This window comes from Tamandua tetradactyla, chromosome 5, assembly GCF_023851605.1.
Source record: "Tamandua tetradactyla isolate mTamTet1 chromosome 5, mTamTet1.pri, whole genome shotgun sequence".
Taxonomy (NCBI): Eukaryota; Metazoa; Chordata; class Mammalia; order Pilosa; family Myrmecophagidae; genus Tamandua; species Tamandua tetradactyla.
This window is the reverse complement of record NC_135331.1, coordinates 44,941,749-44,957,940: the sequence shown is the minus strand read 5'-3', so window position 1 is coordinate 44,957,940 and position 16,192 is coordinate 44,941,749. Positions and strand designations below refer to the sequence as shown.

Here is a 16,192-nt window from a genome sequence, read left to right as displayed (position 1 = left end):
AGGTGGAATGAAAGGCTAGTGCCTGGCAGAGAATGTCAATCAGCATCCTACTGAGCATCTCCTCAAGACAAACGGATAGAGCAGGAAGACCGAATGAGGAAAGGGCACTGAAGTGCAGCTCAAATGGATACAGCAGGAAGACTGAACGAGGAAAGGGCACTGAAGTGCAGCTCAAAGGCACCCAACAGCGATGGCAATCACTACTAGAATAGTAATCATCCAGCACCCATCTAGGAACAGATGTGTTTGTGGTGAGAAAAGTGAACAAAAACAACAATTAGTCAGAAATGTCTAAGCACTAATTTGTGAGTATTTCTTCCAATTTGCAGCAATAACAACCTAGGATTTTATAGAAAATGTCACAAATTCTCTCTCAAGTATTTTAAAGGTTAATTCTTAAGATCTTATTAAGAACTTTTTTTTTTCCCTGAAGTTCCATCTCATATAGATTTCTGTTATTTTGGGAAAATGTTGCTTTAGGTAAGGGATGCTTATAGAGAAGGAAGAATAAAAACTATATATATATATAGTTGGGGTTTTTTTGCATGGGCATACACAAGCCAGGTTTCTGCAACGGCAGGTAAGAACTTTCCCTGCTGAGCCACTGTGGCCTACCCAAAAACTATTTTGTGTTAGGTTTATTTTATTTTTCATAAAAAGTCTGAAAACGTGACGGAGAAGTAGAAATATTCAGGGAAGTCATATAGAAAGGTAAAATGTGAAAACCCAGGAATATCCTATTATATATGTTAGGTGGACCTTTAGGGAGAAACAAGGATGCACTGGGAGGGCGCGAGGGTGATTCAGTGGTAGAATGCTCGCCTGCCATGGTTCACACACTCCCAAAAGCAAACAAAAAACAAATTCAACCAAGGGTGCTGCGATAATTGGATATTCACATGGAAAAAGAATGAAATGTGACCCCCACCACACAGTATACCCACCCACCCACCCCAAAAAAAAATGGAAGAGGGAAAACCACAAGCTGTATTCCTGTCTTCTGTGACAAGTCACTGCGTGATAGTTAATTACACAAGAGCCTTGTTACGATGACAGCTATAACAAAGCTTACACTGCTCTGAGTTATGTTTCTAGGGATTTAATTTGGGCACAAATAAATCTCTAAATGGATGCTGAGCCAGAGATCTCTATACTTCCTAACTTACATCAACTCTTGAGCTTGATTTCATCTTACGCTTCCTTCCCTTTGTTTTCTTCTCTTCATCCATTGTGGATTTTCCCTGATCCGAGAGCTCGGTTGATTTCCTTTCTGGTTCCTGAGACGTGGGAGAAGTAGGCTCTTCCTCCTCCTCCTCGGGAGGGAGGGGCAGTGGCTCGAGGTAGTAGCTTCGGGGCTTGGGCATGGGGTGCGTGTGATACAAAAGGAGATGCTGTTGCTCCTCATACTTCATCACCTTTCTGTCTACCCGGACAGTTCCAAACCAGGCCCAGGAGAGAGGAGCTGGGTTCTTCTGACCCTCGAACAAATCCCACGGGGATAACTTCTGCTTTGTGGAGACCTGGAGACCCTGTGGTAAAGTAAGGTTGCAGGACAACACATTCAGATCTCGGCCTGAATCAGAGGCCAGGCTTGCTCAGGAGGTGGAATCGGAAAACAACTTGGTTGACTGGGTCTTAGAGAAGCCTATCATACACGAGAGAGGTTAACTAATTGGTCTGGGGCCACACAGCTAGACGTCCTTTCAATACTATAAATGGGGTTTTCCTTTTATTTTTTGGTTGAGGGGGGTTTTGTACTAAGTCACAATCAATTATAAATCTACAGATTCTATTTATTATTTTTAAGGCCATACAAATGCTTAAAGACTAGTTACACTTAGCCCTTCTTAGGCTCAAGTCAACTTCAATCTAAACATTTACATACCTGATTCAATAAGGGTATCTTTTATGTACTTAAGAAGCCAGTATCTGGATAGTTAAGTAATATTACAGAATTAACCTGCAGCAACAGGTACACAGAAAGACTTTCAATTTAAGCATATTTCTACTGAGTCTAGAAGAGGATATGGTATTTTATTTCTGAAATTTACATTTTCTGATTTTTAATATTAATTGGTGCTATCTTATAGTACTTTCCATGGCATACTAATTTGAAATAGTATTTCCTCAAAAAAGTCCCCCACTCAAGCTTTGTATAAAATGTGAATACATTCCTGTTTTTATCAATACATACTATTCCATGATGAAGTCATGCGAAACCAAGGATCAAATCATAGACACTGTCATTTCACCCATAAATATTTCAGCATGTGGCTTAAATATCTATATTTCTCATTATGAAAAAATAACATATATACAAAAAAAGCAATACATTTCAAAGCACACCGCAACAACTGGTTATAGAAGATTTCAGAGTTTGGTATGGGTTACAGTTCCACACTTTTAAGTTTTTCCTTCTAGCTGCACCAAGACACAAGAATAAAAGAAATATCAGTATGATTCAGCAGTGATACTCATTTGTTAAATCCTATCTTCTCGGATGCTAAAATAAGATTTAGCAAAATGTTGATCAAAATGCTAAAACAGTGCAACTAGTAATGAGTACTTGAGTATTTATTATATTATTTTCTCTACTTTTGTCTTTCTTAAAATTGTCCAGAATGACAAATTTACAATAATAATAATAAAAAAACACAAGGATCAAATACCATTTTATAAACTGATACTTTCTAATCTCTGTCTTGAGATTAAACCTCTTTCCTGGGTGTCAAAATCACATCTCCAAATGGCTTTGAGATGTTTCCCCACTGAAGAACCCACTGGCACTACAAAGAGAACTTGCCCATGACTCTAGTTTTTTTTCTCTTTACACCCCCACTGATATGAGGTACTCAGGCTATCCCAAATAACTGCAGCATTGCACTTCCCCTGTGAGTCACATCTTTTCATGTCCTTGCACCTTCCCTTTCCTGTATCTCAGTTTTCTCTATCTCCTGGCCTTTAAAATGATGTACATGTTGTTTTTTTCTGGGAACCCATTGCTAACTCCTCTTATCTGAGTTCGCTGGCTCCTCCTCAGTGTCCCAGTAACGTTTTCTTGGTGTGAAAGCTGACAAATCTTACCACACTGCGCCCGTCTATTTCCCCTCGTAGGTAAGAGCTCTATGTTTCACCTATGTGATTGCACAATGTCTGCAGCTGCTCAACTTTCACTGAATGAAAGACTGAGCTCTCCTCCACATTTTAGAGAAAATTATTTAATACCTTATATAAAAGAAGTGTTCTTTAAATACTGTTGGATTAGAATATGAAATACCATTACATTTAAAATATATTTTTTACTCAGAATAGCTTACTAATGAAGATTTTTATCAAGAAAAATTTTCTTATCTAAACATATTCTGCTTCTAAATTGTGAAATAAAAATCAGAACTGAAGATAAGTATTTGGTTTTCATAAGTTGATATATTTATATGAGGAAAAAACATTTACTCTTGCCTGTTTTTTATCTATAGAGTCAAATCCAGCAATTTTGTTTCCTTTTGTGTCAATCAAGGAACCCATAGGTTCACAAGTGATGACATCACATGTCTGTTTTGGCAAAGGCAGCAATTGCCGAACTTTGTCAATACTCTCTGACCGCTTGTCTCCTAGCTCTTTCTAAAAAAGAGAGAGAAAGAGAAAGGGAAAAATGAGTTGGAAATTACAATGAAGGCAAAGTTACAAGAAGGAAGTGCTCCTTTGAAGCATTTCCTTTTCTATCACTGGCATGTTCTTTAACCTTGAACATGGTCTATGGTGCAGCTCTAAATTAGAGGCGTGAGTATGTTTCATTTCTTCTATTTAAGTAGGAAACAGAACATATATAAAGTCACACTTCTTACACAACCAACACCACAGTGCTGAAATGACAAAAATTCAGGGTACTATTTGCAATCAGAAGGCAGAAGCTGCAGCACGGAACATTTTCTTGCGTGCAGGGACAGACCACAAGGTAACCAGCAATTATTTTATTGGTAAGGCCATCAGAAATATTGATTTCCTTTTACACTGTTTGTTTAGAGTTTATTTTGAAGGTTAGGCTAGTGGCTAATTGAATGAATTATATTTAGAAATATCAATGAAAAATGCCTATATTTCCTCTGAATGTACCAATCCAACTATTGATTTATCCAAAATCTAATGCTGGTATTTTGATTACATATTTGAACATGGATTTCTAAAGTACCTTAAAAACGGAACATGTTTTGATAATATAATTATTACTTAAATCTTCAAGGTTACATGCATGTACTTTTGGGTTCTTCTAAGCTGAAGTGAAACAAAATGGCAAAATAACCCTATTAAATTAAAGTGAATGAATGCAATAAATAATCACCTTGCTTGTTAAAATTATATTTTTGATGTTTCATTTAATGAGTAGTGAATTAAATAAAAATGCCAATAAATAACAAATCCATTAACAATTTGGGTTCATAAGATAGGCAGATTACAAACTTACATTCAGTTTTTTTACTAAATTCATATAAGCCCGTTTGTTCTCTTCAGATCCCCCTGGGGACACAGTTGATAGATCAGAGGCTAATGTTCCATTGATTAAAACGCCCAGCATGTCAAGAACTGTTGTGAATAATTCACTAGAAGGTGAAAGAAAATAATTATTTTCATCTTAAACCAAAACCAAGATATACTTAACTGAGCAAGACACAGAATTTTGAATGGTAGCTAAAAATGTAACGAGACAGAATTTATAGCAAGTTTACACCATGTACACATGCAGCAAAAGAAATGCAAAATGATAAAATCATACTTGTTCGTGTGCATGTCAACAGTTCCTGAAGTAATTATTTGAAGAAGTAGAAGCGCCCAGTCTGTTGTCCACTGAGTACTTCTCTGCACTGTGTCAAACATTCCTCCTACCTAGCATACAGAAGACAATTTAAAAAGACTGCATTACATTAAAGAGAAAATACTATCCCGGCGCTATCATGTGGCCAAATTTTGGTTTATTCAAAAAAAAAAATCAGTTTATCCTGTCTTCTCTCCTGGCTAAATATTTGTCATTTCACCCTTTTCAGCACAGCAATTTGAGCATTAAAAAAAAAAAGGATGGGTGTGTGTGTGTTTGTGTGTGTGTGTTTGTATACCTGAGTGTTTTCTAGGAGCAGTTCTAACATGCCTGTCCTTTGAGGATCACATGACCAGAAGTTCACCATGTGATTTCAAAACGGCTGATGCAAAAGTGTAGGTACCTCACTGATATGAATTAAATGGTACATTTTCTTTTGTTCGTAATCTTTCAAGATATCCTGATTTAAGATGTAAATTTAGTCACATTAAGCCTGAACACATCAAAATGATGTAAGCCAACTACCTATAGATTTGATTACTATGGAATTTATTCTTGCTATCATAAACACTTAGAAATATCCATTAATGCAGAATTAATGATGGCCAGGAGGCTAGGCTCACAGCCCAACCAGATTCATATGTGGGGATCCCGTTAAAAAATAAGGCAAAGTAACAGGCAAGCCACCTTTCAGTGTAGGAATTAATTTTGGGCTTGTCTGATGAGAAAATAAAACTTCAAAGGAATGTACAATGGGTAAAAAAATTTTTAAGTGTATCTGAAATCTCACTGTGGATTTGTTTGTAAATGATCAATGTGATGGAACGTTTGACAACATTTTTAAATTAAAGAACCTTTTATGCTTTTTAAATATAGAGCAAAAGCTACTCAAAATAGCAGTCCTCTGAGACCTATGCTTAAGAACAAACTCAAGAGCAGGAGAGATTCACTGAGGCTGAGGAGAGGAAAAACAGAGGGGAAGGGCAGACCAATGCCTAAAATACCTACTACTTTTCAGAAGTCAGACCAGACAGGAAGGAAAGCCAAAAGGAAAACAGGATGCTTGAGAATCAGGGAAGTAGTTACAAAGAGCAAACAGCGGAAGACCTGACTTTGTAGTGCAGAGTCTGCACACAGTGGGAACGGAAAGCTGGAATTATTTTCACATCGAGGTAAGTGCAGTAGAGGGAATACACAAGAAGTGTCTCCTACCAAATTTAGGCGGAGTTGCAATGCCTCGTGCATCATTTGCCGTGCTTTTATATCATCTTGGTATCGTTCTTCTCTCCAGTTACTTAAAATCTAAGATTAATGAAAGAGAGAAACTTATTTTCCCTGTTAAAATTGAAATTTTACATTATTCAGTGTTACACTGAACTTCTCATTGACAACCAAAAGCAAATTCTTTGCTTTAATAAATTAATAACCAAAAGATAAAATAAAACCTTAATGTTTGTTTGTTTGTTGGTTTTTTATATATATTTTTTGTATTCTTTATTTTTATTTTTTTCTCTATATTATCATTTTATTTCTTTTTCTGTTGTCTTGCTATTTCTTTTTCTAAATCGATACAAATGTACTAAGAAATGATGATCATACATCTATGTGATGATATTAACAATTACTGATTGCATATGCAGAATGGAATGATTTCTAAATGTCGTGTTAGTTAATTTTTTTTAATTAATAAAAAAAAAAATAAAACCTTAAGGCATGCTTCAAAAAAACTGTTTTCTTCCCTTTCTTCTCCTATGCTGATGGAAGTCTGGCCATTTCTTTGCTCATTTGAATTTCTAGGTGGAAGAAAAACTTTCAGTCGAATTATGTATCCTATATCCTATTATCAAGCCTGAGAAAATGCTTTAAGAACCATTAAGTTAAATATTAACTAAAATAAAGATTTAATTTTAAAATGTATTTTTCTACTGCTCTTATGAAGCTAGGTATTGGAGAGACAAAAATCACAATGCTAACTTCTCTTTTAATATATTTCCAGAAACATGCTTTAAGCCCAAGAAAATGTATTATTTTGACCTTTTATCGAAGAGGGGGCTTCCTATCTTTGAGACTTGTCTTCCTTGATAAAGAATGTATACTATTTTATATATAAATTTATAGTATTTCCTCACAGACTCAGACTAATGCTGAGAGGCTTGGGAAAAGTAAACCAAATCTCAAAATCTGAGGGGTTACATGAACCAAAAAGAACATGAACAGAAATTCCCAAACTGTCATGTTTTGAAATATGTTCACTAATGAAAATCATCTTAAAAGAGCTGGAATGAGTCATATGCAGAAGTAACCCAACTACAGACGACCTGTAAGTGTACCACGTGGTGAGAGGACAGTACTTCCCAAATCTCACCCAATATATGGACCTTTCTCCCCAGGAGGAATGAAGGGTGCCAGACAGCGAACAAAACACATGAGCTGTCATGGAGCTTCCATTCTATTCCAGCAGTGGAACAAAAACAAAAACGTAAAAACATTATAATAAGTTAAGTGTGATGAGTGGGAGGGAACAGGGCAAGGGATAGAGGATGGCAGGGATAGAGGATGGCCTGTGAAGTCCTCCCTAAGGAGGCGATATCTAAGCAGGGACCTGCATGGAGTGAGGGAGCAGGCCAGGCTAATATCTCAAGGAAGGCCTCCTATGCGAAGGCAAAAGTTTCCTGGCAAGTTCTAGGAACAGTAACATGGCTAATGTTCCAAGAGCAGAATGCGCAAAGCGACGACTGACAGGAAATGAGGCAGAAGAGAGAGCAAATGCCAGATCATGTAGGGCCTTAAATGCCCCAGACTTTGAATTTTTATTCTACGAACTCTCTCATATCCAAAAGGTGCGAGGTGAGAAGGGGAATGGAAAAGATAAAACGTCCTTTTCCATCTCTACCCAGTACCATCGTTTCAAGGGGAAAATATGATGTTAGGCTCTATAAAACACAGTGCCACAAGGAGGAATCTGTAGCAAGATAATCATCCCCCAAACCACTCTATCCGCACTGCCTGATGCTATGCTTTCCAATTCCTAACATCACTCAGTTTCCTTGCAGTTCATATAATGCAAGTGCCCCAAATGGTGGGAAGGGAAATTCTGGGTGGGGAAAAGGCAAAGTCTAAATTATTTGTGAATAAACTAATAATAAGCCTTCTAGGTTTATAAATGACTGTGATATGCATTCGGGCTGGCATCAATCTGGCTGTGGCAGGCAAATAAGCTTCTGAACGTACAGCGCTCAAGCCCAGATCCTGCTTGACTGTGGAAGCTTAAGCAGCTGCACGCAGACTTCCTGTCTTCCTACTGTGCACGCTGCAACACATATCACTCCAGGTCTCTCCAAAGTAGTCAGGAGAAGAGCAGCTATTTCAAAGTTACATTTAATATGGATTTTTTTACTTTTAGTCCACAGACATTTATTATATGCATAATTGATAAGGTAAAATTATTCATCTTGCATTCCTTTGCATGCCAGGTAGAAGAACAGGGCATGGGTTGTCTTTCCCAGCATCTCAACAAAACATGTTGTGCCCTTTTGAGACATGTGCCCATATCTCAGTATATGAAAGGAAAGCAAATTAATACCATTGCCTGGCTTAATACTATACTATACTTCACCTGATTAACTTGATTCTGGAGAGATGTTAGGAGGCCTTCCCGTTGCTCGTCTTGTCCCTTAAGGCAAGTAAGTACCAGTGACAGGAAAGGCTGTTGACTCAGAAGGGACATACTGCGAAGGAAGTAATAACATCAGACTCAGATGGAAAGGATGGACTGCTTCCTGCTGCAACACGAATTGTTTTCCCTCAGGATATCTGCTCTTACTAAACTATTAAGCGAAAGTGAAATTATTTTTCTACTACTAAGATTAAAAGCCACTGTAATGCTTCCAAATAACTTAACATACTGTTATTTTCTCTCTCTCTTTTTTTCTCAGTATCTCAGAATTTAGAAATAACAGTTACAATTCGGGAATGTGTGTGACTGCTGTAAGAGCTTACAGCCTAGGACCCTTTACCTTAGGCCCCAATCTGATAACCCATGCTCTCCACTTCAATTCTCCGAGTTTTTATATTATAGTTACCTGTATGAGTGAGGCAAGATAATATTTGTCTTTTTGTTTTTGACACTTCAACATACTGTCCTCAAGGTTCATTCACGCAGTTGCATGCCTCATAATTCCATTCTTTCTCACAGCTGTTCAGTGGTCCACTGTAAGTATACTCCATAGTTCCCCTTTCCATTCCCCAGTGGTTGTACTCTCAGGCCCCCTCTATCCATTGCAGGTCGGGCACACTGATCTGCCATAAACTCCGGTGTGCAAAGGCCCATTCCTGTTCCCACTCTCAGTTCCTCCAAGTGTACAGCTAGTAACGGGGCTGGAGGATCGTACAGCAACCCCACCCCTGGCCTCCTACAGAAGCACCACACTGTCCTGCAGAGAGGCTGTACCACTTGCTTCCCTACCAACACTGAACAGGCACATCTCTTCCTCCACATTTTCTCCAGCACCTGTATCTCTCTGTTCATTTTTTTAACAGCTTTATCTGCACATCATACAGTCCAACTTAACTAAAAAATCAACAGGGAAGAAAAGCAAATGTTCTCACAGAGAAGGCGGTGGTGAAGGCATGGCTATGTAATTAAATCCATATGCTCTTAAAGGAATTCCCAAACTAGCATAAATTCACACTGCGTGTGAGACTGTGTTGTGTGTGCACATGTGTGGCCATGTATGAGAAGATGAGGAATTTATTTTCATTTTATAATCAATTACCAGAATTTAAAAATACATAACAAAATGACCACCCGTTTACACAGAATAAAATGTAACATAGAATAATTTTTCTCACTTAAATCTCTAATTTTAGAGCCTAGGAAACAGGCCTACAGGTGTTGTACTGTATTTCGTTTTGTTTTTTGTTTGTTTTGCTTTGTTTCTGGGCACAGTTCTCAAGACCAAATAGCAGGGTATTTGTAAAGGTAAGATTATAATGGAGGTCTGGAGACTCCAACAGCAGTGTGCTTGCAAGCAACCTGTAATGTACATTACCACCTTATCCCACAGACCAACTTGTAAAAGGCTTCCAAGGCATTTTGTAAAAATTCTGTTTAAATGGGCATTTTAATACAATTTATTCAACTGTCAGAGAAAATGCTACAGCGGAAAAAAATTTTCTTAAAATGAGACTGAGGCCAAAATATTTAAGTCAGTTTCATCTTATCCTAGCAGTCCTGATACTGACTTTGTTAGAACTATCTTTAAATGCTTGGTAAAATCAGCTGTCCTCCCCATGGGATGTAAGATAATATACGTACAATCACCAATTTGCAAATAAACCTTAAAAATTACTGAGTCTCTGGCTACTTAATTCTGCCAAAGGTGGTGAAACAACCACATTATAAACAAAATATCCACAATCCAGGTTTCAACCAAAATTTACTGCAGTTAAAAACCCAGGCTCAGAAGCCAGAACACCTGAGTTTACTACTTCTCAGATTGAAAAGACTATGCCCTCAAGTAACTTAATTAATCTTTCTGTTTCTCACTCTCCTCATCTGTGAAAAGGCTCATTATAGTACCTAAGGCATAGGATTGCTGTGAGGATAAGTTCACATACATAACAAGCTTTATATAAGGTTTAGCATTTCGAAAGAGCTCAAAATAAATGATAGCTAAAACAATATTAACGAGGGCACAAGAAACCTATATGTGTTCAGGATTTCTAAAAGATGGAAAAATAACTCTTTTTTCTTCACTCAGGTTTACAAATTCATTATACTTTGTTGGCTTTAGCTTGAAGTTTGTTCTTTCTCAGTTCACATGCTCAGTTTTCAAATATAATTATTTGAAACCTCTTTTTCAATATAAAATCAAAAACAAAAAACATTAAAGATGGTAACTAAGAAATTTGAGTATCTAGTCTAGAGCACGAGTCCTAGATGATAAAAGTATCAGTAACTATTTCAGGATCCAACATGAGAGAATTAGAAATAATTCTATGTATTTTAAACAGAAGTAGCTAAATAATAATTATAGTAGATAATTAAAAATAAAATACAGGGACTAAGTGACTAGCGAGATTTGAGTCAGTAAATCTGAAGGTGGGGCTCCAACAAGTTTAGCAATGATTTGGATACACAGAGTTGAGAAAATATTATAACATGGAACTTCTCAGGAACAGTGCCTTGCCTAACAGGGTATTTCCAATTCCACTTAAAAATTAAACTCAGGGGCATCTGGGGACAAGGACCATGTATGTTTGCAGGATGCTAGATTTTCCCAACTCTTCTTTAAATTGTCACATAAAGATAAACACCTTCCAGCCGTACCTTTTCTGTTTCTGTCTGTCTCTTTCCTTTTTTGAAGAAGAACCCAAGTGCTGTCCCTTCTCCAGCTCTTCCCCAGCAGCTTTTAGCACTCGTCCTTGCACAGAAGTTGGCAGTCTGGCGATTAAGGGGGCCACCAGCCAAACACCCCTATGTTCAGAGGAGCTAAAATTAGAAACAGATGTTAAACCCAAATAAGCATTTTTTTTTCCTGCTGTCAGTTATAAAAGAAACCACAAATTAAAACTGTATGAAGAAACCACAAGACTCTTCTAAAGTGTCTCTTTTATTTCTAAACTATCTTTTCTTTTGCCAAATGCCAGACATTTTCACACATTTCTCTTCTCAATCTTATGGAAAGCAATGAAAGGTGGGGTTCTGGAAGGGTACTATAACTATATAATGCTTATTTCTAGCCTATAAAGAGTGTTTACCCATGATTCTTGCGCTTTGATTTGTAGTATTTCTTTTGTTCAATGAAAAGTACATTTTTCCAACATGGCTACAATACAAAATATTCTGGTTATATTTAAGCAAACTATCATAACCAGTTTTCAAAGTTTCAAAGTTCACTAGTTAGATTTTATACCAAAATGAGGAAATATAAGTAAATTTGCCTTTCATGATTAAAGGGAGACTAAGATTTCATGTTTCCTGCTTCTAATTTTGAGCCCAAATTACCATGCTATAGTCATGCAGAATTGCCAATTAATAAAGATTACGGAAAAAGTGTTTCTTATATAACATATATTACAAAACACTGTAATCTATGGGACATTAAAGAATGATTCAATCCTGAGTGTCATCTGTGGTTCCCAGGAGTCTGGGTCTAGTTTAATGTAATATTTAGAATGTAAGATATCCTTTCCAATTTACTCTTTAACTTATTATCAAAGTTCATTGCCACTTACAAGTAATTATTTTATTCACATCATTGTGGCTTTATGGAAAAAAAAACTGTGCAAATAAAATTTGCTGTTGCATGTGAAAAAAGTAAATAAAACTACAGGAAAAAAATTACCTTAGAAATGTCTTTATTCCATTCTGTCTGGTGCTATTTGTATCAGTACCTCCAATACCATTTGGGTTAAAGAGACCCATTCCCGAGTTGGAAGAGTTATTGTTCAAGTCAGCAGACTGCTGGAAGACCTCTATGGTTGCCTTTGCAATATTATCCAGTAAGTTGTTCATTTCAGCCACAGACCCAGAACCCTGGAGTTGGACATAAGAAATCTAGCACACATACGTTTTACTTCATCCTCAAACATCACCATGGTTTTGCGCGCCATAAAGTTGTCTACACATACACACTTCCAATATATACTCACTGGGTCCTTCAAGCACTGTTTGATCATTAACTGAAGTTCTAGCCAGGACTGCCTTAGTGTCCATTGCTCAAGATTCTGTGGGAAATGGAGAGAATTAAAACACTGAGAATGTCTAACATGTCTTCAAACATAGCCATTTCTTGCAGTGTATCCTCTCTCAAAAAAAAGAGTAAAATGATCACCCCTGAAGAATACACAACTATATGATGATATTGTGAGTCACTGATTGTATAATGTGATTGGGCTGTATGTGTGTGGATATTTCTCAGTAAAAACATTTTTAAAAAATGATCATATATGCTTACTGAATTTAAATGAATCAAAGGCTTCAAAGGCAGACACAAAGAAATAATGAGCCTGACTCCACCAGGTAACGTAAATTAAACAGGGCAAGTATTTCTCCTCTACAAATCTATTTATCTATAACCAATCCATTCCAATGTGGCTGTAAAATTTCTTAAATAATGTACTTAAGGCAGTCTTCATAAAGGTTATTACTTTTGTAAATGCAGTGTTGACTTTAGTGTGAATATATATCTCATGATTACATACAATTGTCAGCAAGAAAGTGTGACAATTTTACAGAAAAGAAAATTGGGGGGGGGGGTAGGGAAAAATCAGAATTAAATCAAGTGAGGAATTCTTAACTAATAATAGAAAAAGAGAGCTAATGGTACTTATGCTCTTATGATCACAAAAAATGTGCCAAATGACAGGAACCATAATCTTTTAAATATCCCACTTACCTGAAGAATGCGCTTAATGTGCTGTCTTTGCAGGTTGTCTCCCTCAGTACATTCTTTAATGCCATGAGGATAACAGATAAGCTGCAATAATTTCTGTGCTTGCATATTTGAAAGCACAGGGTCCAATATAAGTTCTTTGTCTGTGCACAATCTTTCAGGTTCTTTTAAGCAATGTTCTCCTACCCATTCCTAAAAATTAACAAGACAAATTGACAAACATTGATTTTCTATATCTATATTTAATATGCACTAGATGACAGCAGAATATAAAGCTAATGGGAATCTTCCAATTAATATCATGTTACATGAAAAAAGTAGCTGCTCAAAGTTTTAAAGCCAAAATTTATAGTATTTTGACTTCTTAAAAATAAAAACAAAAATAAAAAGGAGAACTATGTTTAAAGAAAAATTTTAAAAACAAGTATGTCAACAAAGAAGAGGGAAGGAAGGAAAAGAAAATTAAGGAAAGCCTATTCCTGGGTACTGTTTTGTAACCATGTTTTTCGTTTCATTCTCCTTTTTAATTAACTATGTGGTGATAGTGAATCTATGTAATTCTTTTTTTGGTACGTTTTATGGTGGGTGGGGGTGTCACATTTCATTCTTTTTCCATGTGATTATCCTGTGATTGCAGCACCATTTGCTGAATTTTCTTTTTTGTTGGAAACTGCAAGGGCTGGAAAATCAAACCCAGATCTCGTGAGTGGCATGCAAGAATTCTACCACTGAACTATCCTCTATATAATTTTTTATAGAATGCACTGTCATTGTAATATATGGTACTGAATAGGGAAAATAAAATAAAATTTCTCACTGTTGAATTTTTAGAAAATTTTCTTACTTTTTATAAATAATGCTACTATTATTTTAAAATGTATGCAGCTACAATTAATTTCTTTGGAAAATGTCATAGAAGTGCAAATGGTGGATCAAGGGGTATTCCAAAACGTTAACAAATCTTTACCTGCTTTCCATGGGTGTGTTTTTTGTAGTTGTATGAGTGTAGCACTTTTGAAACTATTTTATATGTTCAGCACGACTGAATAAATGAGAAAATGGATTGATGCTGCTGGGTGCCAGAGTTTTTACTGTGGAATACAGCAATACTAATATGGACTGGAGGAACGCAAAGAACTTTGTGAGGTTGGATTGGGACTGGTGATTATCAGTACGACTTCATGATTGCACATATGTACACACTTATGTATATGGTGTGCTTTTTTCCATACTCTGTTCAAAGGGGCCAGAAGCAATGACATCCCATAGAAATAAGCATACCGAGTGACCAGATCTTGGTTACTGAATACCATTTCCTACTAAATGGAATCAAGATTCCTTGGAAGAATGAAAGATTCCAGGTCTGGGGTAGGGAAAGTACAAGGTGGGCCAAAGATGAGAAAGTGATTAAAAAATAAAGAGGAGGACACAACAAAATGACATGAACCATCTTGAAGGCATTCTCACTGGCAAATATGGGACAATTTGAAGATAACTAAGTACAGTGTTTTACACCCCATGTGGATAACAGACAGAATATGGGGTCTTCCTTAAAGTGGACCGCAAATTAGTATATTTATGGAGGGATTGGAGAAGTGTTCAAAATCACTATTTTACAGCCATCATAGTAAAAACTGGTTGGACACGAATCAAAATAGATGCTACATGGGAGGGAGTCAGGAGCAGGATAGTTTGATAAGCAATGGAATATTTGCACAGTCTCCAAGTATTTCCCCAAAGACTGCTTATTAGTTTAAGGGGAGAAGTAGTAATCATACAGCGGAAAGAAACCTTGAAAGCACACAATGGAGATAACTTAATCAAAAATTAGTATCACTAATGAGGGACAAATGGATAGCATATGCATTCAGATCTGATATTCTTAGGGAGGCACATTATCTGGACCAGAGACAGCTCAGGCAAATCCAACATTATTGGGTCAAGTGACAAAACTGGAATAATGTGGCTTACAGATTAGAAAAAAGTACTGTAACAATGTTAAATTCCCTGATTATTGATGTCTATACTTTGGTTACATTATGAAACAAACAACACAGAATTTGAAAGTAAAGAAGCATGGAGCTATGCCATCTACTCTCTAACAGTTCAGAAAAAAAATAAGCAAGATGCATCCACATTCACATGCACTAAAACATGTGAGGCAAAATGTAAAAACAAACAAAAAAAAGCGAATCTATGTTAAGGGTAATACTAGAGTTCTCTTTATTGTTCTTGCAACTTTTCAGCAAATTTTAAATTATTACAAAATAAATTTATCATGAAAAAAAAAGGGCCAACTATTTACAAATTCCGGGAACAGTGAGCTGCTCCCTCCAAAAGAACTACTTCATATTTAAAATTAGAGGCAAATTAAATTGGACAATTACCTGTTGACAGATAGTCCTCAGGACATATCTAGCATATTCTCTTAAATTGGCAGTTTCTATGGAAATGCTTTTCCCACAAGGTTTTGAATTTTGTGAGGCAGTCCAGATATCATCAGCATTCCCATCACGCCGTAAACCCCTCATAGTGAAGTCATCATTCTTTAAAGAGTTCACATTGTTATTGCCAATTTTGGCATCTCCTAAATAATAGAATCAAAAAGCAAAATCACAGAAGTTCAAAATGTTGCCAAATATTTGAGAACTAAAGGAGGCTAGCTTTCAGGGATTTAAAATATGTGAATGGTATCGTTTTTGCATAGCCAGTTGCTCAGCAAGAGAGAGGATAGGTCAAGAGAATAACTGTGACAACCCAGAGAAGTTTCTAACAGAAACGAAGAAAAAGCAAATTCAAGACTCAGTTCTTATTTTATTTACAGGATTAAATATTCTTTCACCAAACTTGTAAATGTATGACTCACACTCAATGATCATAAAACATTGATTTCATCAATATCTCAAGCATGAATGTATTCAAATTCATGTGACTATATAGACAAGGAAAAAATGGGTTACTCACCCTTCTAGGTGTCCCTTTT

The 16,192-nt window shown here is 36.4% G+C and overlaps 2 protein-coding genes across 8 annotated transcripts in view; one reads left to right on the top strand and one right to left on the bottom strand.

The window, feature by feature from the left end:
- Positions 1-16,192, bottom strand: part of MED12L (mediator complex subunit 12L) — a 371,061-nt gene that overhangs the window by 51,092 nt on the left and 303,777 nt on the right. For all 3 annotated transcript variants that reach the window (XM_077160783.1, XM_077160781.1, XM_077160782.1), the window contains 11 exons: positions 15,597-15,796; positions 13,213-13,401; positions 12,467-12,541; positions 12,160-12,350; positions 11,142-11,303; positions 8,427-8,538; positions 6,023-6,112; positions 4,772-4,881; positions 4,463-4,598; positions 3,460-3,621; positions 1,167-1,529 (listed from right to left, as the gene is read on the bottom strand). In XM_077160783.1, the coding sequence (XP_077016898.1) occupies positions 1,167-1,529; positions 3,460-3,621; positions 4,463-4,598; positions 4,772-4,881; positions 6,023-6,112; positions 8,427-8,538; positions 11,142-11,303; positions 12,160-12,350; positions 12,467-12,541; positions 13,213-13,401; positions 15,597-15,796 (1,790 nt within the window). The remainder of the gene's footprint in view (positions 1-1,166; positions 1,530-3,459; positions 3,622-4,462; positions 4,599-4,771; positions 4,882-6,022; positions 6,113-8,426; positions 8,539-11,141; positions 11,304-12,159; positions 12,351-12,466; positions 12,542-13,212; positions 13,402-15,596; positions 15,797-16,192) is intronic.
- P2RY12 (purinergic receptor P2Y12) overlaps positions 3,854-16,192 on the top strand; it is a 43,871-nt gene continuing 31,532 nt past the window's right edge. Inside the window, exon 1 of one of the 5 annotated variants that reach the window (XM_077160786.1) lies at positions 3,854-3,955. The gene's annotated coding sequence lies outside the window, so the exon portion shown is untranslated. The other 4 variants (XM_077160785.1, XM_077160788.1, XM_077160789.1 and 1 more) reach the window with 4 other exon arrangements.